The 27,589-nt window shown below is 26.1% G+C and overlaps 2 protein-coding genes across 8 annotated transcripts in view; one reads left to right on the top strand and one right to left on the bottom strand.

The window, feature by feature from the left end:
* The window catches only part of Mvl (solute carrier family member malvolio), a 59,685-nt gene that overhangs the window by 30,290 nt on the left and 1,806 nt on the right, over nucleotides 1-27,589 (top strand). For 2 of the 4 annotated variants that reach the window (XM_087153368.1, XM_087153369.1), the window contains exons 5-15: nucleotides 324-462; nucleotides 1,625-1,780; nucleotides 5,758-5,916; nucleotides 6,749-6,790; nucleotides 7,522-7,560; nucleotides 9,719-9,838; nucleotides 10,168-10,391; nucleotides 11,810-11,969; nucleotides 13,520-13,570; nucleotides 14,676-14,743; nucleotides 23,630-23,680. In XM_087153368.1, the coding sequence (XP_087009494.1) occupies nucleotides 324-462; nucleotides 1,625-1,780; nucleotides 5,758-5,916; nucleotides 6,749-6,790; nucleotides 7,522-7,560; nucleotides 9,719-9,838; nucleotides 10,168-10,391; nucleotides 11,810-11,969; nucleotides 13,520-13,570; nucleotides 14,676-14,743; nucleotides 23,630-23,666 (1,195 nt within the window). In that variant the 3' untranslated portion in view covers nucleotides 23,667-23,680. Of the gene's footprint in view, nucleotides 1-323; nucleotides 463-1,624; nucleotides 1,781-5,757; nucleotides 5,917-6,748; nucleotides 6,791-7,521; nucleotides 7,561-9,718; nucleotides 9,839-10,167; nucleotides 10,392-11,809; nucleotides 11,970-13,519; nucleotides 13,571-14,675; nucleotides 15,559-23,629; nucleotides 23,681-27,589 lie in introns of those variants that run through there. The other 2 variants (XM_016059767.4, XM_043055183.3) reach the window with 1 other exon arrangement.
* The window catches only part of LOC122272094 (protein Malvolio), a 58,385-nt gene continuing 50,086 nt past the window's right edge, over nucleotides 19,291-27,589 (bottom strand). For all 4 annotated transcript variants that reach the window (XM_087153371.1, XM_087153374.1, XM_087153373.1 and 1 more), the window contains exons 13-14: nucleotides 21,423-21,473; nucleotides 19,291-21,011 (exon numbers count right to left, since the gene is read on the bottom strand). In XM_087153371.1, coding sequence (XP_087009497.1) covers nucleotides 20,922-21,011; nucleotides 21,423-21,473 — 141 coding nt within the window. In that variant the 3' untranslated portion in view covers nucleotides 19,291-20,921. The remainder of the gene's footprint in view (nucleotides 21,012-21,422; nucleotides 21,474-27,589) is intronic.

Genomic DNA, 27,589 nt, shown 5'->3' with positions numbered 1-27,589 from the left:
CTCGTCGGTCTCTTATCAAAGCCAAATACACTTAAAACTTTTTCTACTTCAAAACATCCAAAGACTTTCAACCTTCATCCAGTGAGATCAGCAAAATGCAAGGACTTTGTTATACATATTTGTGTTGTTAAATAAGACTGAAACAAGATCTTTCCCAAATTTTTTTCTCCAGATGTCATATTAAGCATTTTTACACTATACTCTTTTAATTGTTAGTTTTCATTGTCTGTTTTGGTTTGCCTTATTTGCAGGTATTTTTGTTTAAGAATTTTGAACTAAAATTTTTTTTTTAATATTTTACTTAGTTTTTTATTTTGTTTTAGAATTCCTCTTTATGCTGGAGTATTGATAACAATTGTTGATACTTTCACTTTTCTACTTTTGGATAAATATGGTCTAAGAAAATTGGAGTTCTTTTTTGCATTTCTAATCACAGTGATGGCAGTTACATTTGGATATGAGGTAAATTATTTACATTTTTCACTTATAGCTGCAGAGTAAGATAAAAAAAATAATCTGCACACACAATCCAAAAGTATCCATTAAAACTTAATATTCCATAAATATATATATAACGTCGTTGCCGAGTGGAAGGATTAAAACAGGTCTTAGGCAGGGAAGTAGGTTGCAGAATTTATTTATTAATTATTAGACAGAGAGCAGCTATAAAAGAAGACACGAAAAGTTGTGCTTCTAGATTATATGTTAGGGAAAATCTTGCAAAGCAATTCCGTAAAATGTTTCAATTTAGTGAAAGTGGAAAATCTCAGTAATTGTAATTGGTTTATTAAATAGGTCTCTCGATTCCCACAAAGAGCAAAGTGGAAAGATGTCTTACTTTTAATTGATGCATACTTGAGCCAAAAATAGATTTAAGGACAGGGTGTGAATTTAAAAGTATGAGAAAGCATTTCGATTAGAATGACAAACTAAAAGAAAAGGATTTACAGAAAAGAAATAAAAAGATTAATTGAAGCTTTTTATGTTACACGCATGCGCACACACACACGCATATATATCTATATATATATACATTATGTAACTAAATTGTGTTAATTCTTAGACATAGGTTTAGACCATTCTTGAATAATAAAAAGTTATATATAAAATGCTTCAGTATATAATTCAAAGGACTTTGTACAAGTAAAAAAAAAACATTTTCTCTTAAATAAATTTTTTTTTTTTGCTTAAATGAAAATTGAATATAATCTTTTGTCTTAAAATAAATTGTTTCTTTTAAAATAAAAGAAACTTATGTTTTTTTTAAATTTTTTATCTGAAATGGAAATAACAAATCTAAATAATTTTGTTTAAATTTCTTTGATGATTTGAGTGATATATTTATTTACTACATTTCTACTGTCCCATATTACAATAACCCCTCTTGAAAAATTTCTTTTAATCTGTCCTTTTCCTCAATTTAAGATTTCGAATACATTACTGAAAAAAAGATGATTAGCTGTCCAAATAAAGTTATCTAATTGATGACATCTTAATAACATTAAATAACAGACGCACATTGTTTTCAGTTTGAAAATAAAATATAAACTTTAAATTCGATAAATTGTAGAATAAAGTATAATTTATTTTCTAGTTATTGATTTGCTAATTTTTTTTCTTACAGTATGTGGTAGCTAGTCCTAATCAAGGTGAAGTTGTTGAAGGTTTGATAGTTCCAATGTGTAGAGGTTGTGATAATCAAGCACTTTTACAGGCTGTTGGTATTGTTGGAGCTGTGATTATGCCACATAATTTATACCTTCATTCAGCTCTTGTCAAGGTAAACTTTCCATTTCTTATGCAGAGAAACATTCAAAGCTTTGTTGAGTGGTTTTATTATAAATAAAAGTTATTATTGAATAAATAATCCGAAGAAACTGAAGGGACAAGATATTATCTGATTGAAAACTTCATTCGCTTCAGAAACAAACAACTATGAAATAACTTATTTTAGATTTGTTTATTTCTGAAGCGAATGAAGTTTTCAATCAGATAATATTGTTACAGTAGCTTTGTTAAAGACTGTATTAGAGTTAAAAATTGCACTTGTTCAGCACATTTCTTAGAAATGATTAATTATAAATTTGAGTTTATTTATCTTACTGTTCATTTTACTTTATTTTAATCACGTATTTCATCATATATATTGTCAAGTAAATATCCAACTAATAACTAGCATGTAAATTTGAAGTTCTACTGGTTTTGACCTATGATAGATTTTGCATTTTTATCATGGTTGAAGTTCTCACATTAAAATCCTCAATGAGGATTTTTTTTTAATTGCATGATCAGTATTATTGGCATCTTCAAACACTACTAAAATTATATTTAAAAAAATTAAATTTGAAGAAAATGATTTCTTTTGGAAATGGTTGCAATTAAAAAAAATCATATTTAAAAACAGATGAGGAATTACTTTTATGTTGTTTATTATTTTATAAGACTTTCATGTTTAACGAATCGTAATTGTAGAACATTTATTTCAAGTTAGATTTACAACAACTATCAGTACTTTTCAATTTTGCTGATAAGCAGGCGATAAAGACGCCATTGCAAACTCACTGAGTGCAAGTAAATGCAACTTTTTTATTTTCTTACTTTTTCTTTCTTTTTTTTTAATTAATTTAAAAATTAATTTCTTTAAAAGTATGCATAATCCTTGAATGAAAATTAATCTATAACTTCAAATTAATTCATATTAAGGAAGTTAAAAGCAATGATATATTTAAAAAAGAAAAAAAAGTCAATTCTGAGATGAACAGTTTCATCTGAGTTCAGACAGTTTATACTATTCGAAATAGCTTAGCCAATCAGCCGGATCTTCCCCTGTATTATGTTTTTTCCTTAACTCACTATAATGTAAAATTAAAGCGTGAGGTTTTATCATCTTTCTAGAGGGTTAACAGACCTTTTGTATAACTCCCTTAGCATTAATTAAGGAGAAGCTTGTATACAACTAAACTTGTTACTGTTTCATCATTTTAATGAAATGCAGAGTGCAAAAGGGTTCACGACGCAACTGTTTTATTTATAAATGCCTCGGATGTTGTGATGTCATTGCTAGTGCATATCTTATTGATTACTCAAGCTGCGGTGAGTTAGCTTGTATACTTTTTCATGATGTTGTAAGTTTCCTAGGGAACTCTGTGCTTCGACTTGCATCTATTTTTCTTCTTCACAGTCAGTTGTAAATGCTAATCTTCATACTTTGTTGAAACTGATAGCAGGTCGACTTACTGCTCAGAGTTGGCAAGGTTTAGGACAGAATTGATTAATCGGCGGTTTAAACCAGCGTTTAAACAGTCTTGTCCAAAACCCCTTTGTCCAGTACTGTCTTAAACTGTCCAAAACCTATTCACTCAATTTGTGACAATTTAAAAAAAAACATTGTGAAAAATAAAATGTTAGTTTTTGAATAAGGAACAAAAGGAAGGCAAGTTTTGGTTTTATTAAAAATGTTTATGATTATTTTTAATATTGCATTATTTACCCTTATACAAAAACATAATTTATCAGTATTAAAAGCATATTTATTCATATTTAAAGAATAAGATATTCACCTTTGTTGTTCAATGAATTGTGGAACTTCAAAAGTTATAAATCTTTTCCTATTATCTTATTTTCCTTTAATAAGTTAAAGCAAATTGTATAAAAAGTATCAAATATTTATTAATATATGTGATTATTATGTGTACAATGGTTACACATGTAGAATTTTTACCTTGTATGTTACCAATGTTCAAGGTTTTGGACACATTTAAGACAGTTCAGGACAGTTTAAGACAGTAAAACCCAAATGACCTGTCCAAAACCAGTTTAGGACGTCCAAAACCCCTACTCTGTTATTGCTTCTTCATCACTATGCTTAAATAACTCTACATTCAGTCCAAGATATGCTACCGAAAGAAGGTGTTCCTTCTTAAACACTTAGCTTTGTATATATATTTTGTACTTAAGAACTTAAAAATACACTTTGATTTGAAATCTAAGATAGTCTTTCTAAAAAGAGCTTCTTCTAGTGCAGCAGCAAACAGGTGGTATCTGCTGTTCACCAACCATGATGATTGTTTCACAATAATTGTTGTTTCTTAGCATAAAAAAGCTTTTTTTCCTACAAAAGCTTAAATTATTCCTTTGAATGCATGTACTACAAATAATTCTGTTTGCTTACCCTTAGTAATCTTTTTTTAAAAATAACATTTAAAATTTAAGGTATATTGTCCTAGCAAATTTGATGGGTCACAACCATTATTGAATATTTTCACTTGCCAAACAGATTGATATGATTTGTGCATGTAATTCACGATCAGCACATTGTGCATGAAGCTGATCGTTCAGTAACAAGTCATTTAATGAATCTCTTTAATGATAATTTTTAAACAGCATATTAAAGTAATTTACACCAAAAAATAATTATTGTAAAATGGTTAATAAGTTAAGACGGCAATTCAAATTAGTTTATCCTAAAATTTAGTGTAATGTGGGTAATATGGAATAGCATCATAGTAATGAAACAACACTTTTAGTTCTAAACTCTTAATTTAGAAAACAATCAAAGTCAAAAATGTAATAAAAGTAGATTAAAAAAAGAAAAACACATGTAATAGCTTCTGTAAAAATGAATATGGAGTAAAAATAAATATATTACTATAAAATTAAATATACATTTAAGTTCGGGATTCAAAAATATTTTATAGGTGAAGAGTACCGGTATGATTTATTAATTTTATGCTGATGGCAACCAAAAAATATGGAACACATTCGGGACACCTCCGTCCACCCAGAAATCAAAACTGCGAGTGTTATGCATATATTAGAATAGTTTTAGCCAAAGAATGTTAAAGGAATCCCATGCCTTGTCTATTAATTGATTTAATTTACTGCCAAGGCTCTTTTTCTTTGCCATACACTTTTAGATGTGTTGTCAGATAAAAAAGTGTGAGAAAGTCTTATCAAAACATTTAGCAACTATACAGCAGCTTTCTGCAATCATACAACAGATTATTGCAGTGAACTCAAGGTAGTGCTATTAAAAGATGACTGATTATGTTAATGATTTTTATTTACTGAGAAAGGGATTAAATAAGATAATAATTTAGATTTTAAAAGCTAGGAAATATGTTTTGCATATTCCAACATGACAATAAGTTTTTGCTGCTTAGTACTAAATGTGATGTTTGTTTATAAAACTGACTTGAAGCAATAAAATTTTCATTTTTCAGTGACTTACTCGCTGTTCTAATTTGCTTGAGAATAAGCAACTTTACCCAAAATTATTTTAACATTTTCAAATTATCATAATTATGATTTAATTTATTCTGATAAATGTTTTAGAAACTATTACTTAATCTGTTTCATTTTCCCTAAAATCGCACTTGACTTGCACGAAAAAATTATTTTCATTCTAAAAGGGTTATTATTTTCAATTATTTTCATTCTATTATTTCTTGTAATAAGTTAAATTTGTGTGTTCTAAGAATTATTTATGCTACATTGAAATTATTTTTGTAAAAAAAAGCACTTTATCTCATTACTTATTTATATTTCTTTTTATGATCTTAAATATTGGGTACATTTATAAACTAGGGCAGGAAAATGGTTTTCAAATGCTTTGTTCAAAATTGAACTAGATTAGTTCAATCTTTTGAGTTGCTAGAAGTTTTCACAAATGCTCAAATTTAAACAATTGGGGGCCATTTTTAGCAGATGAAATTTATGAATGCACCTATTCTTAAATATTCTTTGATTTTCTTATAGTCTAGGGAAGTGGATAGAAGAAATCAGAAGAAAGTCAGAGAAGCTAATATGTATTACTTCATTGAATCTGCAGTTGCATTATTCGTCTCATTAATAATAAATATATTTGTGGTTTCTGTATTTGCTAAAGGATTGTATGGTAAATCTAATGCTGATGTAGTAAGTATTTTTTATACTTAATATAATTGAATATTTTGTATTTCTTATAAAAGTAAACAGCAAACTAAATTGGTCTAAACATCGTTCTTTTGTAACTGATTCAACATATTAACTCCATATACAGGGTCACTATACCTTAGCTTACTTTCCTGCCACCATAACTGATTATCATAAGCTGAAAAAGAATTTATTTCTGTGTTTTTTCACCCTAAATTATCCCATCTAATTTCTTGCATAAAATAACAAGGAAAAGCTAATTAACTGAACTTGCTTGGGTTATTAAACAAGAATTAAAAAATAGGCTTAATGTATTAAGCAAAATTTTATATGTTGTACAGTCTAATTCCAATATCTGGATCAACAACTATATATGCATTGCTTTGTTAGAAAAATAAGTATATGATGCTTTCAAAATTTCAAGGCGGAAAGACCAATGATTTAAAGCATTGCTAAAGCAGATTTAAAAAGAAAAATACTTTTTATGGGCTAATAATAAATTTCATTGCTTAAATTTTGGTTTTGAAATTTCTTTAAAAATAATAATTTTATACTCATTTGAACTGAAGTTTATAACTCATTGGTTTGAAAATATTTCCTTTTCTTAATAATTACTTTTTTATAGTTTTGTGGTTAAATTTCAAGATTCCTAATCTGAAATTTTAAAGATATTTATGTGATGTTTTTTTAACAAAAATATTTTAACAGTATATCAGTTAAATAGCAAATAAAATTTTTGTCCAACCGTTTTCTGTTTATTTCCAATATTTTGAAAATATTTATAATTAATTGAATTAATAAAGTATTAATTTTCAATTGAAATTTTCAATTTTAGTATAACCTCTGTCAGAACACTACTTATGCTGATATATTTCCAGTAAGTATAATCAGTTTTTAAATTGTGAATAAGTTTTTAATTCTAAACTTTCAGTGATTTATTTTTATTCTTATTAAAGATTCTAGTAAATGAATTATTATTTTTTAACATAAGGCATATGAAATATATCAATAGAACATATTTAATAAGCACTGTTTCAAAAAATTAAAAAGGAGGAAAATAACTAAATATTACCTCACATTGTTATTTATACATTATCTGTAAAAAAGTAAAGTAAAAAGTGGCACTGACATTAATTAATGTTATAATTTTACTCAGTAGTTTAATGTCTCATTTGATCCCAAAGTCAGAGATAAATTATTTTATATTTATAAAAATTTTTTATTAATTAAGGATAAAAAATTATATTTAAAATTTGTATTATTATTTAACAGATGAATTAATAGGGGTTATAAAAGAAAAATGGAATTTTTTTTTTTAAAACTGTTTAAAAAAACTTACCAAATGTTACTTCATCTTCTTGTTTAATTATTGCTATATAGATAATTATTGCTTAATTATTCTGCAACTTCAATAATTTTAAAAAAATGTTGTTTTGCATTTACTTTAAGTTCTTACTTTTGAAGTAGTTTAATTATTTTTGCTTCATTAATTTGATTTTTTGTCTTATATTATCTACATAGCTTGTTTATAATACGTGTGATATGATAACTATTAATCTCAATTAAAAAAAATATATTAATCTAACTTAATGTTTTAAAAACTTTCAGAATGATAACTCTACTCTAGAAGTTGATATATATCGTGCAGTAAGTATTATTTGTCAAGAACTTTGTTTTCTTTATTTTTTATTTCCATTTTTAATATTTTCTAATAAGTAAATAAATGAAGACTGATAATTGAGAAACAAACTGAGAAAATTCTCATTTTCGATTTCATTAGATTTCATTTTTATTTAAAGAAGCTGTTAACAAAATTGTTTTATTGATTTATATTATTCTCTATTAAATATTTAATAAATTCAATTAGAATAAAAATGTTTAATCCCAGAGTTGTTAAATCAGAAATAGTTAGAAATTATAATTTATTTTAGAAGAAAATAAATATGTTTATATTCAAAAAATAAATTTGGTGCCATGTTTAATTTGGATAATTAAACAAGGTAGTTTTAGTTTTTAACATGCACTTTGTGGTTCTTATTTAAGGGTATGTCATCTGCTTTTTGAATACAAAAAAGAAAATTGCTGAAAATTAAAGGAAAAATGCTGCTGATTCACTGTAACAATTTCACTGTAGCATTTTTGCTGAAAAATAAATAAAAATTAAAAAAACAAAACTGAATAAATAAATTTTTATACTTTAAAAATTGATTTATTCAGTTTCGTTTTTTTAATTTTTATTTATTTTTCAGCAAAAATGTTACAGTGAAATTAATTTTAAAAAAATAACATAATTTTATTTTAATCTAACATTAAAACTTCTGCATCGAAAAGCAAAAAGTTTTCACTGTCAAAATATCATGTATTAAAAAAATAATTCAATTTTAAAAATTCCTCATGATTTTTGTGATATAATATATTGTGCACCAATATTATATCCTTAATATATTATATGTTGCAAAATAATTGGGAATTCACAATTTAAATAATTCAGTTATAATCTAATAATGCTAAAATCATCACCACTGATATTCTTTTACTACTCATGTCCAAAACAATTACTGATTATAACTTTGTGTAACTAAAATTTTATTAATTTGTTGTTTGATAATTATTTTAAAATTTTATAAAATAAATTAACATATATTTTTTATTTTGATGAAATAAAAATTTAAAATGCTTGGAGTTTTACCTAGTTGTTGGCTATATTATTTATTTTCTGATTAAGCTGCAACTATTTTAAATTTATTTTGTTATTCTCTTTAAACTTCTTAACTCTGTCTTTTCTTAATGTTTGCAATTATACAATAAAGTCTAAATAGACGTTTTTTTGTATAGCAATGTTGTGGCAAGCTGCTACAAAATTGTTAGATGAAAATTGCAGGAAAAAAATAATAATGATTTCAAAATTATAGTTACAACATTTGATAAAGGTTAAATCAAATATCACTTTTTAACATCATGATAGTGTTAATTACATTAAGCTACGTAACTTGCCAAGAGATATATAACTATGCCATAACTGCAAAAGTTTTTAAGTTTAAATATAAAAATGTATCTTTGTTTTTAGTTTTATATTGTAAAGATTTCTTCTAAGAAAAAATTCTTAGTAGAAAAAAATTTTTTTGACAGAGAATTAACATTTATTTTTGATTTCCAATTATATAGATAGTTTGATAAAAGTTTTAAGTCTAGTTATAAAAGTTTTAAGTCTAGTTATTATAGTTTTCAAAAGAAAATTATTTCAAATATAGTTGTTTTCTGTTTGTATATAATAAATTTTAGCTCTCAGCTAATCACAGACTGTTGCCTATATGCCTTAATTCTCTAAAGTTTAGATATAATAATTTGAGTTTTGCTTGAAGTATCTTATTTGTTTATTATCCTGTTCTATTGTTAAAGTTCTAGGTTAGGTTAATTATATATATATATATATAATATTTTAAAATTTAAAAAAAAAATGGATTTGAGAATTGTTTTTTTCTGAGGCATTTTGTGTAGAATATGCCTATGTGCTCAACAAGACCTATTCACTTGGAAAAATGTGGTATAAATTACTAAAGAAGTTGGACATATAAAACTTTTAGTTTAAGAACTTAATGAATTCTGGATTTTTCAGATTTGTATTAATTGAAATTTATATTATTTTGAAATAGGAAAATTTACCTATTTATAAATATCTTAAAGTCCAAACTATTTATAAGATCCTACTAAAAAATATTTTGTGATTTGAATGTATAATAATTTAGATGTTTAGTTAACATTTTAAGTAGGTCAAGAAAGAAACTTAATCATAATTTATTTTTAGGGTATATATTTAGGCTGTGAGTATGGGAATGTACCTTTATATATTTGGGCAATTGGTATTCTTGCTGCTGGACAAAGTTCAACTATGACTGGAACTTATTCTGGACAGTTTGTCATGGAAGTGAGTTTCCTGTATCTTTTTTGAAGTTCTTTTTAAGCAATCTTTTGTTCTGCATAAGTTTTAGAAATTTGTGTTTTGATTTCTATTATTTGTTCTGCATTAAATATTAGTTTTTGGATTTGTATTATTATTACTAGTTTTTGCACTAAAACTCATAATGTAGGATCTTGATTATCCTGTATAAATGTGAAGTATATCCATACTTATACATTATCTGTACTTTTGCACCTTTTCCCATGTGTCTACATATCTGTAATCATAAATAACATGTTTGTAATGATTTTTTTAAATGTTATTGTAAAATCTTTTGTTTCTTTATATTTATGTAGGGCTTTTTGAACCTTAAGTGGGCCCGTTGGAAGAGAGTTTTGTTGACCAGATGTATTGCCATTGCTCCCACCCTCTTTATTGCAATCTACAGTGACATTAGAGATCTTAGTAAGATGAATGACTACTTAAATGCTCTCATGTCATTACAATTACCATTCGCTCTTATTCCAACATTAATATTCACATCTTCACTAAATGTCATGGGAGATTTTCGAAATGGAATGTATGTTATTTTGTTCTTAATTTTTTTTAATAGAAATTTCACTTCTGTATAGTTAATAAAATGCCAAAAATATTAACTTGATTAAAAACATTTGTAAAATTGTAGAAATATCAGGGATGATTGTGCTCCGGAAAAAATCCGGATTTCCGGAATTTTCGCTAACAGTAATCCGGAAGTTTCCGGAGATCAAAGGTTCAGGCGTTTTAAAAAAATCATTGATCACAGAAGTTTCGGGAAATCAAATTTTTAAAGGTGGAACTTAAAAACACAGTTTATTTTATTTGTTTGTAAGGGAGAGTCAGAGAGATACTTTATAAGCTTATATTCAAGATTAATATTCATTTTTTATCAGTGAATAGTTGTTATAATCATGAACTCAAGAAAAAAAGACATATTTGTAAATTTCAATTACTTCTCCAGGTCATCATAGGTATGTGTAAAATTTTAAATGGAGTAAACTAAGTAAGAGAAGTTAAATAGAGTAAAGTAAGTAAGTTTAAGTAAACTAAGAAATATTGAGAAAAAGAAAAAAAAACTTGTTTAAATTTTTTTGTCTAATTTTTCAATTTAAACTTTTTCTTTTCTTTTTTAACTCAAGAAATTTTTCGGAATTTTGACTTTTGCTCACAATCACCCCTGAAATATGTTAAAAAGAAATTTAGTAGTGTATTTGAAGAAATGAAAAAAATTTGTGCAAATAAAAAATATTTAATGATTAAAGTAACAAATAATAAGAATTTTATTGCAGTACAAGCAAACCATTTTATGTATTTATAAATATGCATTTTTTAGTAAAAAAAAAAAAAAAAAATTTGTTCCTTTTACTTTATAAGTGCTGTTAAAATTTTTTTAATTCCTATTAAATATAATATAAATGTAATTAGTAGTAAACTTATTATGTATTACTAAAATTCTAAACATTCAATATTTTTTTTAAATGCCTACTTTATTTGATCTTCGTTAAAATCTGTACAGAATTGTAAATTGTTTTAATTAAAGCAAAAGTAAATAAATAAGATTTAAATATTAAAAAAAGTAAAATATTAAAACGAAGTTATTTTGTTAATAGCACCCAAAAAAAAATCTCGAAATTTTATAATTTGTCAATATAATGAAATTTTAACATTTAAGAAATGTAAAGTGAAAACATTTGAACAGATATTTGAGAATTATTTTATCTTTTTTTGCTTTTAAGATAATTCAAACAAAGAATTTTGAGAAATTTTGTAATATTATCTGTTTGTGTAACCTCATTTTAGTAATCGTAAAAAACAATTATTCATTTTTAAAACAGTGTTTGTTTTTTTTAGTTTCAGAAGTGAGATTTTTTGTCAATTGAAATTTATTTTAAAAATGTATTTTAGATTGTGATTTTCATTTACATTTGATCATTTATTGAGTACTTTTACATTTTACAGCGTCAATAAAATAATCACATGCCTACTAGCAATAGTTGTGATAGGCATTAATCTTTATTTTGTTGAAGAATTCGCTACAGACAAGCTTCCAAACACGTGGGCCCTTGACTTAGGATTATCACTTTACTTGATATTTTATATTTGTTTCATAGCATATCTGGTAAGTTTTCATCTAGATTTTAAAATTAAAATATCCTCTAAGAATTTTTTTTTTATTTATTGAACAAAACTATAGTTTCTTTTAGGTTGATTAATTAGCAAAGGAGAAATATTAAAAGTAAAATAATGAGAGAAAACTTGGTTAAAATCTTATAGTGTTTTGAGTTTTAACCAATATTATGTTGCTTTTATTCCAGATTTTGCTTATAAATTTCTTTAAAATATTAATGTTTTACTTGTTCAACTTTTTAGAGATGTTTTTATCAATACTGATAGTTAATACATAACTTTTAAAACCGCGTTTGCAAGTGTTCTAAAACCTCTTATTTTAATAGCCTTTACTAACTGTCATATGACCCAGCTAATATTCAATACTTCATAAAAAGCTAGGTTTGTTCCCTGACTTAGTACTAGCTTCAACCTAGCTCGTAGGTAAAGCTTGCCCATTTTAAAAATTTGTTTTTGAGCAATCTGATATTTTGCTTTTTTTCTAACTTTCACACCAATGGTTAAGATTGTAGATTCAACCTGCACTTTGTTGCTCAAACTTTGGTCAGACTATCTTCCTCATTTATAATCAGTTGCTTGCCAACTTCTGCACTGATATAACAGATTAGCCGCTTTTATTGCTTTACAAATATTATTTTTGGGGGAATAGTTCTTAAATTTTAAAATAGCTCTTTTTTCTATAAAATGTTCATTAAACATTTTGCACTCACCCAATTGTCATTCAATTGAATAAAGCAAAGCAACATGAAAAGAACATGATTAATTTAAATGCTTCCCTTTTGGGCAAAACAGTTTCACAACCTTTTTGCTTTAAATTTCTTTTTTATCATTTAAGTTGATAGGTAATCAGACTCTTTGTTCTTTGCCCACTTTTATGCATGGAACTTTCTATTGTTTGAAGTCTATAATGAAAGGCCTTCTTCAGTGTCAAAACACAGAATCATAGAAGGAAACAGAGATTCTTGAACTAGATCAGAAACCTTTTGCATTTTTCACTTTTTCATTCTGTTTCAACAGTGAAGAAAGTTAAATAAATAATCCCAAGAAACTGAAGTGGTAAGATATTACCTGATTAAAAACTCCATTCACTTCAGAAATCAACAAATATGAAATAACGGTCAACATGTTTCAAGCGCTTCAAAAGTAGGCACCCATTTTCAAGACTTGCCAATTTTAAATGTGATCACATTCACTTCTGGCATAAGAAATTTATTTATTATTGAATTGTAACTATCTATTTGTGTGGTAATATTTATGATCTTTTTGCAAAGTTTAGCTCTTTACTTTGATGTAATTTACTAGTTGTCTATCTATAAATTTTTTTTTTCAATTTTGATTTACATTCCGTATAAGCTAAACTGAGATAAACTTAAAGGTATTTTATTTTAAGTATTCACTACAAGGAGTTAATTTGATTACAAATTCTTTTTATAAATGTGTATAGATTTGATAGTTTCTAGCTGTGGTATTTATTTTTTTCAAATTATTTAATGTATAGTATATTATATATTTTTTATATTCATTAATTTGTCTACTTTTAAGGTTTTCTGCTTGTTGTTTGTTCTTGGTGTTCAAAGAGTTTCTGACATTCCAGTAAGTTAGTTTTTTAAAACACTTCATTTTATTTTGAAATCTAGTTTATATAGTTAAAAATAATAATAATGTGAAAAAATTCTTAGTGTTGAAATCAATTATATTTTTATACCAAGCATCAGATTGGCTGAAGCAAATGAAAAAGGTTAATATGAGTCACTAAGTATTTTGAAAATTATATAAACTAAACTCAGTGGCGCTGCAGCCCATAGAGTGCCAAGGCCTACTGTGCCCATCTCAGTTTTCTTCGGCTCTGGGGTGCAGGAGCAGATGTTCCAATCAGGTGGTCAGCCAAACGCGGAACGCACAGTGTTTAGTTCCCAAGCATGCTTGGTACTCATTTATCAACCCACTGAAGGGATGAAAGGCTGTGTCAAACTTGCCCGTCCCGAGGATCGAACTCAGGACCTGTGGCACAGGAGCGTGAAGTGCTACCACTCAGTCCCGGGCGTCTTGAATATTATATGTTTGAGATAAAATTAGTTCATTATTTATTACTTCAGAGTTACTGTATATAATAAAGAAAATGAAGGAAATAAAAATGAAAATATGACCACCGAAGCCGACGTCTTCAGGGGGTACCGGCCCTGGTAGCCATAAAAACAAAACCATTTCTATTTGAGGAAGAAGCAAATGCCTAAATTAACTCTCTTAGTATCCCGATGGTTTTGTATAGAAGTCCAGGAAAAGAACATGCAATATAAATAACAAATAAAGAAAAGAAACTCAAACAAAATCATCAGAAAAATAAAAACTCACATAGTCACAGGTCAAACATCAATTTCACAAGCAGGCTGAATGAAAAGAAAAAACTAAAACCTAAAGAAAACAACGCCCTCTATTACAATGCGCAGATGAAGAATAAAATGAAAAATGTCAACAGAAAGAAATACGTAACAAATTAATAGAATGCTTAACTGTATTTCTTTCTCTTGACATTTTTCATTGACATATTTAGAATTAAAAATATTTGTGTTTTCTTTTAGTATTACTGTATATAATTTATTTTGATTTATTTATAATTCTAGATGTTTGAATTTTTAAAAAAAAAACACTGAAATTAATTTACGAAAAATATTAATTTTTCCATGTTTGTTTGTTTCAGGGAATCGGGCGATATTTTAGAGAGCCGAATGAAATGAAGCTGCCTTCCTCGGAACCTGAAAAAGAAATGTATAAATCTACTGAAAATTCATCACCTATAACCTTGCGCTATGTAGACTCTAATATCCAGTGATGTGCTTGAATAGCTTAACATAGCATTGAATGTGCACTAGTGATGCATGCTTTAGCATTCCATTTTTTGTTTCACCAAATGTTGTTTTATGTTCTTGTATGAGTGTCTTATGCATGTTCTGTGAGAGTTTAATTTCTGATTGTCTTTGATTTTAGTTATTGTGTTGAAGTCTTTCCAAAAATCTATTTTCAAAAGTCTTAAATGAGCCTAAGTACTAAAATATTCAAAAGTCACCACATAAAATCTAGTTTTCATACATTACTTAAGATGGATGATAGAAAATAATCGAATTTCCTGCTCCTTTTTAACTAAAGAAAAAGTTAATTTATTTCATTAAATAAATTTATTTTCTAAATTAAAAAATAGCTAATATAAAAATTGTAAATATTGATAGCAGAGCTATTTTTGTAAAAAAAAATACTTACAATATATCTTTGAACAAAACAGAAATGGTCAAAATATTTTTGATTTGATCTGTAGTTTTTTTTTTTTTTTTGTACAGTTTTGTGGTTAGGTATGGGAATTTTTGGTAAATAATTAAATCACAACTAATTTGATATGAGAATTTGATTCAGGCATTCTGGGATCGAAGTTATTCTGATTTAGCTGATAAAAAATATTATGTCCTGATTTTTAACTTTTTGTTCCGACATTTCTGATTTTTTGTGTGTGTTTAGAATGTCCCATTTTCTACAAAAACAAGTGTGAATTTTAAAATCGATTTGAAAAATTAAAAGATTTGGATTCTCAACCCAACATCTATTTATTTTAATTAATAATGCTTGTAAAAATTGCAAATTTTGATAGTTCAAACTTAGGGATGATCCATTAATTATTTACATGGTTCAGGCATACAACCTTATTCGTAGAATTCATGTTTTTCTGCAATTTCCTTTTTCTAATTTTTTGCCATTTTTCTGATTTTTTTTGAATAATTTTTTTAAATACAAAATATTTTTTTGTTATGATGCACTTTTCAAAATCTCTAAATAATAATTAAATCAACTTTAAATTCATGTATTGATGAAGAGTGAGGTCAGAGTGGCTTATTCAGATGTCATTCCCTAAAAAGCAATTTAACTTTATTTAATTAAAACTTTATATTACTAACATTCCAATGTTTCAAAAAAATATGAACGTTTTTCAAACTCTATATTTTCTGATGTGTTCATTTGTTTGCCGTAAATTAATTCATAAAAGTTTTAAAAAACTGATATAAATTACTGTTATTTAGTAATACGTAATTTGATATTTTACCCTCATGAAGCAGCATTTCACGACAAATTTTATAAATTGATACCTTTATTGCATATACAATAGTCTTTATAAATATTTTTCAAAAGCACTCCATTAATATTTTTTATTTCCTGTGCTTTCTTTTTTCGCTTTGCAATTTACGGCTCGCTTTTTCAGACTTGACATAACTTGTTTTTAAGGACTAAAATACTAATTTGGTTTACATGCATTCCTTATATTTTATACATAAAATTTAAGAAAACAAAAACATAACTTTTAATAAAAAACAAATAATTTATGACGAAAATTTGACAGTTTTTTGCAGTATTCTTATTTATACATTAAGTGGCTTATAAAAGCATTAATTAAAAAAAGTGTTCATTCCTGCCTTGCGTCTAATTTTTACCATTTTTTTTATAAAAAAAAAGTTCAATTGTTTCTTGAGCTTATTTTCTTGATACTTTTATTTTGAAAACTAACATCACCATTAATTATGTTTGGCGATTCCACTTGTATATTGTAAACTAATCAAAACACTTTTATATCTTTTGACTCAATGAGCTGAGAAGTGACAACAATTATGCTAAACTTTGGTAATAATATGGCAACTCTTTCTAATTTTCAATAAAGGAAAGTGAGCTATTAAAATATTCTTTTTACTTCTCCTGCAACAAATGATATGTGATCATTGTTAAAAAAGAAAGAAAAACATTTACAAACTTGTAAGAATTTTCGAAAAATTGAAATTTTGGTTGAAACGCTCGTTAAGTTAATAAATAACAATGGACTTTCAGCATGTTAAATTTCAACTCTGCAAGTTGCTTTTCTGTGAGCTGCAGGGCTGCTCGCACAGTATTTTATTTAACTTAAGATTGTTAATAATTCCTGAACTAAGGATTACATGTTAAAACGTTTAATTCCATCATACTTTCTATAGATTCTATCCTACACCTTAAAAATTTCACATTTCTAAATATTTCCACGCAGCTCACAAAATGCAACGTAAAGTTGAATGCCGAGAGCATCAGTGGTGGCTCTTGCAATTTTTTTAACATTCAGTAAAATCACCATAATTTACCTGATAAACTTTTGATTCTAATGTACATTTTTAATTATTAATTCTTTTTATAGCTTTTAGACCTCAAGTTTAGTCTATTTTATTTATAGCTTCTGTTTCGTTTGTTTATGTCATTAATGTAGATGCATTTAAAATGATTGATGTTTTATACATTCCATTTACATATCTTATTTTTTCACTCTATATTTTAAATAAGGCAAATGTTAGCTGAATAAGGATTCAACTCATCTATTTAAATCACTTTAAATCATAATTTATTTTTCATATTTTTTATAGTTTGAATTATATAATTCATTTTAAGTATATAAATGCAAGATTTCACCATGCAAGATCTTTATTTATTGAAGGTACTTAATCAATTGAAATATTTTGTAAATAACTTTTTATTGTTTGAAAATTATTTTTACTTTTAATGCATGCATTAAAGTTCCTTAAACTTGGCTAAAAGCCAGCGACTAACCATTCCTTAATTTTTTTTGTCTCATCTGACACTCAATTGTCATCAAAAAAAGTTTCGAAAAGCAAGACCTGTTAGATGATAAAAACTTAATCTCTTTATTTCAATCCTTTTTATTGTATATAAATTATTTTATTAATTATAGATTGTTTTTATAGTAATATTAAATGTATTTAATTGTACTATTTAAACTTGGCACCAATCATGAATCATTTCTTAATTTTTGCCATCATCATGTTTAATTTATAGTGCCTTCTACAGTTAAGCACAGAGAAGAATATAAGGATCATGTAATCACTAACTTGATAAAAATGACTGAAATAATTTAAAAATTACCTTTTAAGTGCAATAAAATATTTACCTGTTTATAATACATCATTTTAAATATATAAAATTGTTAACGAGCTTACATTTAAGGAACACTTATAACAATAACATTTTTTATAAATATAATTAGTATTATATATAAAATCTTTGTTAATATTTTATGACATTTATTCACATGAAATTTATCCATGTATTATATATTTTAATTTAAATCTATTTATATAAATAATGTAATCAAAGAGCTTTTATCTGAGATTTTTATATTTGTTACTGGTATGTATAGGTTTAAAAAGACATAATTAAAAATTACGGATACAGTTTCTGCTGTGTGTTTTTAGTTTTTTATTTTACTTATTTATTTATTTATTTTACAAATTTATAGCTGTATGATGATTTTCTAAAGGTAATCATTAAAAGAAATCAAAATTTCTTTGGTGTAATTTAGCTTCTTTATGGTAAAAATATTTTTCTTTCTCCAGGATTTAATTTAATATATTAGTAGAAAACATATAAGCTATAAAAACTTCAGTTGGAATAAAGTTAAATTTCATTTGTTTTGGCCTTTTCAGTGTTCAAAAATAAAAGTGAAGGCATAATCTTTTTGTGTAGTACTCTTAAGAACTTTGTTTTTCTCTTATAATTATCTACAACAAAATGTATCACACATTTTAAAGAGTATAATCTGATTTTGTCACTTTATTTACAGAAAATATATCCACAAAAATAAAATTAAAAATCTACTTTTTTAATTTATAAACAATTAAAATTTTGTATTAAGTCCTCAGAGATTTGCCTTTTTTGAGCAAACACAGTGGTCTGAACCCTAATGTGTTCCAGTGATCCTTTTTCCACCCAAATTTTTGGCAACACACTTTGTTTACCACACTCTTTTATCTGCTTATCTAAATTATGAAATAATGCTTACATTTTAACTAATTAAGGCTCTTTTGCCAAAAATCTCTATATTTCATCTAACTCTTGATTATTGGTTTAATATATTTGTTTAAAAATGACTATAGCCTTGAAAGTTTAGTCTATTTCAATGCTTTGTCTCTGCTTTTAGACTATCATTAATAATTAAATTTCAAATAGCTTCTTTTGTGAGAACTGGGGAAGGGTGCCTCTTTAGATAAATACGATTCTCAAAACCCTAGCTTGCCCCAGTGATCTTTTCTCTTTTTTTTTACTCTTTTATTATTATTATTTTAGTCTGGCTTATTTTACAGCCCAGTTTACAATGATGTTTAACATGAACCCGTTGTAGCTAGTCTTGTGCTATTATTAAAAGCCTTCATTTCTTCAAATAACATATAAGCTGCCAGCTATGCTTTTCTAATGCTGTTGGCACAGATGAAATGTAGTCTTATAAATACTAATAACATCAGTTGTCTTCAAAACATTTATTTTATAACATTAACAATAACATAACATTAACATAGTTAGTTGAGCCTTAAATTTAAGGCAAGAATCATTATGCAATTTGAACTATTGAAAATTCTCAAATTGCGTTTTAATATCAAACATTTACAGTACAGGAAAGCATAGCATTAGTACTACTGCTACAGATTTTACTTATTTATCTTTAATTTTAGATTTGCTAAGTCATTTCAGGAGTGTTAATTTTTAAATGTTTATTTATTGAGTCGGCGTTAATTTTTGGTAATTGTGATTATGTTAAAGCATGTTTTTTTCTTAAAATTTATCACCACTTTTTACGTATGTCACGTTTACATATTCTTGTCATTGTAGAAAAAAACTGTTAACATCCTTGTATTTGAAAATAACACACTAGCTTGATGCTCATCATTAGCTCTAGCTTTACAACTCATTTCATATTTAAATTAAAAATCATAGAAAACAATCATTGGAATAGTTATGCTTATGTGTTTTAGATTAACTACTTTTTACACTTTATTTTACTGTCGTTTGTAACATGGTAGAATGCTTGTTAATGATATTTTGTTCCTATTTTTTTAGGTTAGTCATTATATAGGAAATTTTTAATATATTTTTACCCTGAATTTTCCTTTTTTTTATAATTTTGAACTTTGAAATAGTGTTGAACCTCGTTTTCGATATTTCTCCTAACTCAGTAGGATAATTATTCCCATTTTTCTTCTTTAGTTTTTGTATTGTATACAATACGAATTTCTTTCACTTCATGTTGAATTGTAAAAAATGTTGATCGCATAATATAATTACTTAATAAAAATGTGATTAAGGTTAATTACTTGTTTTTCAACTCTACTCTTAACACAATAGGATGGTTTTTGTTATCTTTTTTTTTTAAAGAAGAATATAAGGATATTTATTAAATTTAAATTATGTCAGATTTTAATTACTTCACTAGGTTAGGATAAATATTAATAATTTGTTTCCTTTTAATGTTTCTTTTAATACAATAGGACATTTTTGATTTTTTAGATTATTTATTAAGCCTGAATTTTAAACTGTCTTTCTTGAATATTATCCTTATATAATTAAAATAGTCTTGCTATATTATGTTTTTTAAGTACAAAAAATGCAGAAATTTGGTCTGTTCTTGATTTCAAACAAAAATGTAATGATAAATTTATCAACACTTCTCAGATGATTTTTTTCCCCATATCCTTTAACTATATAAATATAGTTACTAATGTATATTTGTAATTCATGCACCAATGTTTGATTAATAATTTTGAAAAAAATTATAAGCATTATCCATTAATAATCAATTAATAATTCAAATACATATAAAATATTTTTTTATAATTCAAAAGTTATTTAAACTACGCTACACAAATGATTCTTGATTTTTATACCGAGCCAAATTTTATATTTATGTGCTGTAATGAAACGAAATTGCATGATTGTTTTTCTCCCTAAATGCTCAATTCAGCAGTTGCTGTTTAAAACTCATTTAATGATTTTTATGTTAAATTGTCACCTTTGGTTGGATTAACTAAGCTTTCTTAAATGATTACTTCAAATTTATAAGTCTGCAGTCTGATCTTTCGTACTATAATTTAGATGAACCTTATTTCCAGTCGTGCAGTGTTTCCTTTGATTCTACAAGTTTATCAAATTCTTGCCATTCAAACTTTTCTTCTAGATACGGTCCTATTACCTGAAAAATATTAAAAAATAATTAAAGATTTAATTTTACAATTTTAGTTGTTTATATCATGTATGTAGCTCATGTTTTATTTGGAGGATCATTTAACCCTTTGCACTGATGAACCTTTTATATATTTTTTCTGACACTCTAATTACAAGCAAAAAAATATTTTATTAAATTCTGTTTCAAAGGATTAACATTTAATGGGAAAAGCATTTTTGATGATCATATCATTATTCTTACCTGTAGCTTCATTTTTTTAGAGTAATTATTTAAACAAATATGTTTATTTTATCATATTTTAATACATTATTTTGCCTGCACATATTTATTACTGGGTTTGGAAAGCAGAATAAAATAATAAAAAGCAGAGTTACTTGATTTCAAAATCTGTGTAAAATTTGTAAAAATAAGACTTACTGGTAGAAAGACAAGCCTTCGTACTCCCAATACAACCAGTAGACAAAGAATCTAAAAAAAAAATAAAAAAAAAAAAAATCATTTACAATGTGATAATAAAAAGTAATTTTCTTTAAAAATGTCAAACAATATATTAAAACAAAGTGCATAGCGTTTTTAAAAAGTGCTTAAACGTGCTTATTTTCGATTTTTAAAAGCCCTTAAAGGTGCATTTTTCATTGGATGATTTTAAAAAGTGCTTAATTTTCCCTTTTTTAAAAATAGTTTTTTCCTTTACCGTGTTGATTTTTGCTACTAATTATGCAAAAAGACACAGTTCACATTGTTCTATTCAACGTTTTCACAATTAATTCAACCCCAAGCTATTACGGCGTATTGTCAGTTCGTAGCCTGTGAAAACGTCATTTGTTTTTCATGATTTTTGACAATTGCCAAAAAAAATGCCAATTTTTTTTCCCCTACATGATGGTTAAAACAAGATGAAACCGTCAATTGTCAAAAGCTTTCCAACCCTGCCTAATTATGATATTTTTTTAAAGTGCTTAAAAATATTTTTTGAGTGCTTGAAAAGTGCTTATTTTTTGTTGAATAATTTGGTTACGCACCCTGTTAAAATAAAATTTAGTACAACTTTCCCTATTTTCCTTATGATTGGAGGGTACTGGAAAAAAAGAATAAGCTGTTTTGAATTACTATGTCCCAAGATATATGAACACTAAGCCTGTATCTGGTAAGTTGAATCTAGAGCTACTAAAACTTAAATTATCAGTACACTGTAAGAAGACAAAAGACCCACTGGATTAATACTGTTGATGACTAGAAGCAATTAACCTATTAACTGGGTATGACCAAGTATTTCGCCATACACGATCTACAACTGTAATGGGCATAATGGCAGTTTTTGTCATGGGAATCACTTGAGGTGTGCTGATACTGCTTATAACTATGGAAAAAAAAAGTGAAATCAAACCCATTTGTGAAACAAGTTGAATGAAATTTTATTCCCCGGTTAATAGGTTAAGATTTTTTTTCTTCATGTTGATAGTAAATTAAAGTTAAGATTGCTTCAGTATTAAATTTAATGTAATATGCCAGGAAAGCAGGCAAAAGATGAATCATTGCCGCCATCGTCAATTACTCTATCTGGATCTAGCTAAAAGATTCTTTTGTGTGTCTTCTTGAAAATAGTAATGTTACTAACAAATGATCGTCCATAGTTCCTTCATTTTTATGAAAGTATCAGAGGACCAACATTTTGTTAATAAATGCAGGTATTTATGGTTCCTTTTTCATTTTAGTCATATCATAATTTATGTAAAACTCATGATTTATCATCATTCACTAGCCATAGCCATATCTACATATTTAAAGTTTTATTTTATTGTTTTTACTTTATTACTCTCATTATTTTGAAGATAAGCAAATTCCTTGAAATGTTGCATTTAAATGTGTTCTTTGTTGTTTAGTTTATGTAGTCCTTTGTTTTTTTATTTTATTAATAACGCTTGTTTTAACTTACATGTGCTTGCTTGGATGTTTTGTCTTTGTGAGTTTGCAAGAGCTCAGAAATATTTAGAATTACTCTGAAATAGCCTGCTTGTAATGTACCTGTTTTTATTTTGAATATAACTGTCTGAGATCTTTGATCAAAGAAAAATGTATCATAATCTTAGTCAAACAAATTTCAATTTATATTTAACAAATTTTTGATTGCTCTTATCTTTAGTGATTTCTCACTTCAAAACTCTGGTTTTCAATGATAGAATTAGACTTTGAATATGATTGCAACATAAAAATAAATTAGGTATTATTTAGATATATTAAAAGCTCATGTAAAAACATCCATTAAAATAGATCAGAGGATTAAGGGGATAGACAGTAATCAAATAATGCACTTAAATCTAAAATTCGTTGAAGGTAACCTCTGTAATTTGATTCTATATGATCATATTATTACAGTCGTGACAAATCATTATTAGCTCAGCAATATATTCTTTGATCGCCAAAACATTTCATTTGTAAAAGCCTTTAAATTGACTATGTCATTGCTATGAACAATAAAATTACTAAAGTTTTGGTATAAAAATAATGCTCAAGCTATTAAATTTTTCTTTTTCAACCTATGAAGCTAAACAATCAATTCTTAAATTTTTTAATTATTAAATGGTTGCATTAGACTAAATTCTATTTGTATTTATTTATTTTAGATCTGATGACACAGAATTTGAAAACAGACTAAGATAGCATTTTGGTTTCTTGTAAGTTTATTTTCAATCTAAAATCTATTGTAATTTAACCCTAGATTACAAAACTTTAAGCAATATTACATTGTGTTTAATTTATTTTATATATATATATTTTTTATATGTAGTCTGTATTGTTATTTTCTCTTTAATATCAAATAAAGAGGTGTGACTTCAGAAAAATGCTCTTCATTTCGAATCAAGATACAGACATGTAGTTAAATATGTGAAATGTTTGCATACATAAGTGTTACTGTAGTATCTTAAATTCCTCAAAATAGACAAAAGTCAGTAGAATTATTGATTAATGTTTTGTTTCCTACGGTTAAGTGGGCTAAATTAAGATTTAGTTAACTGACTTACTAACTACTGGATTTTTCCATAGGTAGTAAGTTGTACTATTTTTAAGCTATTTTGATTCCTGAACTTTAAGTAGATGAATAACATATATATATATTATACTAGAAAGTACCCTGAAGTTGGTAGTACTCACAATTACAGTGAATTCCTTAAGAATTTTTGATCTAGTGATCTGATTTTCAAGTAAACTGTTATCTTAAGAGAATACCATACCAAAATAACTCTCTCTCTGGGAACAAGAGAAATCGCAATTATCTTTGGAAATTCTCAAAGGATCACTCGCAACTCTGTTGTTTATCAGACATTAAAACTGTCTTAACGAGTGGTTACTATCATTTTTTTTTATATCAGTACTATTTTAATAAATACTTTATTTATTTTCATTTTCATTTCCTATTAAATAAGCATTTTTTTAAAGTTTAAATTAAGTTTTTAAAACAATAAGATAATTATAAACATTTTAAAAATTAACTTGAACTTGTAATAATAAATTTAACAGAATTATAATTTTATTATATGCATAGATATTTAGCTTGTTTATTCTATTTTGTTTAATGTCATGAAAATTTTAGGTTCTAAAATAATTAAAAAATTAATATTAAAGCATTTCTGAAATAATTTTTTGCTTTCATCATTAATTCATATTAATATGCATGTAAATACAAACTTCACTATTTGAAACCGGCTATTACAGTTGAACCTGTTTATCTCGAACCTCTTTATCTAGAAAATATCTATATCTCGAAATTTTTAAAATTCCCTACATTTACAGTCTAAAATAAATGTATTTTCCATGTTTATGTCGATTTTTTTTTCTCAAGAAATGTCTATATTTTTCTACTAAAAATATAGACATTTCTTTTAATCAAAGCACTTTTAATAATAGAGCACAAATGTCAAAACTTTCCTTATCAGTAGAACTAGTAGACAGAGATCAATTTCGTGAATCCATAGGAAGTAAGGATGAAAAGGTTGGGGGTGTTTCTTGGAATTTCAATCACTATCCCTGCACTTCCTTAACTAGAAAGGATTACAGTGATTCTGGCAGTAAGTGAGGGGTTAATGAGTAGTGACCATCAGGGGTTAGCTTTTCAACATAGATAAGAAAGCTAAGAACAGAAATTCATTTTCACCTCAAAATTGCAACCAATGGATCAAAGGATAATTAAGAGTTTTAAAGTGAACTATAGAAAACGATCTATGAGGAATTTGCGATCTTTCTAACCTCAAAAGAATAATTGAAACAAATAAGGCTATCAGTCAAAAATCTTATTTATTATTTTCAGTGTTAAATGTATGTTAAAAAACTGTTATGTAAATAGATGTATGTGGTATAATTAATTTAAAGAAATGTCTATATTTTTCTACTAAAAATATAGACATTTCTTTTAATCAAAGCAATTTTAATCAAATTTCTTAATTAAATTTAATTTATTTTAAGTACCTGTATAACTTGAAACCTCTCTATCTCGAATTTTTCGTCTTTCCCGTGAGATTCGAGATAAACAGGTTCGACTGTATAAATTATTAAAATCAAAAAATCTTTAAATTTTACTTTGGGCAGTTCTGTATCTCTAATTTTTGACTTAAAGAGTTTGGTTTTGCAGGGGGAGCGCCACATTGAGTAATACTGCCATAATTTCTTGGCTTTTTGATATTTTAAATTACAAATGGAGGTGGAACAAAAATTTCTCATGAAAATTTTTTTCTGTGGTATAGCATCATCTTAATGGTTTAAGAGGCTCAACTGAATATGTTAATTAATTTGTGCTGAAGATTAATTTATTAAGTCAGTCACACAAAATTGTTCTTCCTCTGTAAAAGCATACCTTTTCCATACCCTCAAGCTATGAGGGGTGGACGCAATTTGGAACATAGTCCCAATATTAATACTTCAATTGCATTTTTTCCTTATTTCGCTATATCAATCCGAAACCAGAGCCATTATTAAGGATGGGCCTAGGCCCATAGTTCCAATGGGGTCCCCGAAAGTCGTTTTATCACATTAAGTTAGTTTTCATCCTAACTAATTCGTTATTCTAATTCGTATGATTTGTAAGAAAACTTTGCTAGTGAGCGTGAAAGATTGAGAATAAATATTAAAAGAAATAATTGGTTCAGCCATACGTCTCATCAGTAACATTTTGCAAATGATGGAACAATACGTTCTTGTAGAAGGGGACTTCTAAAGATAACCTTAAACTTTTTTTTTAAAGAAGTGCTTCGTTTTACTGTACCTGCTATACAATTCTGGGAAAGGGGATTTTTGTATGCCAGTCAACAACAATAGAACAACGTTTTATGTTCTTATTTTTTAAAAACTAAAATTTTTATTTGACAGAAAATTTGAATTATGTGTTTCAAATAATACTAGTTTTCCTTTAATGTATTGACCTTACCTGTTTTTTGAGACACATTTTTTTTATAAATCTAATATAAATAAAAGTTGAAAAAATTAATTTTGTATATTGATATTTTTTTTAAAAATAAACACTATATAAAATTATTATTTGTACAATTAAAATAATTATTATGAATAAGTAACAATCTAAAATTTTTAAATTTAATGAATAAAAAAAATTAACAATAATTCTATATATATATTGCAAAAATTCATAGATACTGATAAATATAGTATTATTAAATTTTTAAAAAAAAATCATTTTATGATGAAATTTCTTGCTTAGAAAATATATTATTATTGTTGTTGAATTATTATTGTCAAAGGAAATTTTCCTTACTGTAAATTTAAAGTAAAAGAATGAAGGAATCTTGAGACTGAAACACTAAAAAATACAAATGGTATAACAGGGAAATGAAAAACTAATTTGTATAAGAAAATTATAAAGTAGTTTTGTATTACAAATAATAAAAAATCCTTTATAAACATTTAATCTTCAACCTTCATTAAAATTATTGCCATAAAAATTATTATAATTTAATACTCTTTATAATTTAATAGTTTGATTTTACCCATCTAATATTTCTATGTTTTCAGAAGATTATTAAAAGAAATATCAGAAGTTTAAAAATAAGAGAAGTGTTTGATCAGTGTTTTAACCCTTTCAGCATCAGTGATCTCACTTAGTATTTTCTCCTATTTTAGTTTAGGAAATTTTTTATGCATTTATGTTATTTTAGGAAGGGGCAAACTTTTGGGATTTCTTCATTTTTTTAAATATTCTCACGAAATTTTTAAAATCTTCTAGCTTCTCACTCTTTTTAACTGAAAAACATACATATTATTTTGACAAATTTTTTGCAGAGGTGTGTAGTGTGTCTACTGCTTCAATTATGAAATACCAATTCACTAGTACATTATACATTTTTACTTTATTCTATCTTGGGGTAGCTTTTGATAGAAGACGGTTAACCTTGTCAAAAGCTCATTCCCCACATAGTTGAGCCGAACGTGAACTGACCATGGCTACCTTTGTAGGAACTGACCTCACCTACCTTGGCAGTAACACCTACTTTTATTTGAACAAATCTACTTTGATGGAATGTACACATTGAACAGTTGACTTGCTATTTATGATTACGACATTGTTCTCCTCATGTTGT

The sequence above is a fragment of the Parasteatoda tepidariorum genome, chromosome 10 (genome assembly GCF_982258835.1).
Source record: "Parasteatoda tepidariorum strain Cologne lab strain chromosome 10, Ptep-v5.0, whole genome shotgun sequence".
NCBI classification, from domain to species: domain Eukaryota; kingdom Metazoa; phylum Arthropoda; class Arachnida; order Araneae; family Theridiidae; genus Parasteatoda; species Parasteatoda tepidariorum.
Note: the sequence above shows the minus strand (reverse complement) of the source record. Positions and strands in the feature narration are given on the sequence as shown.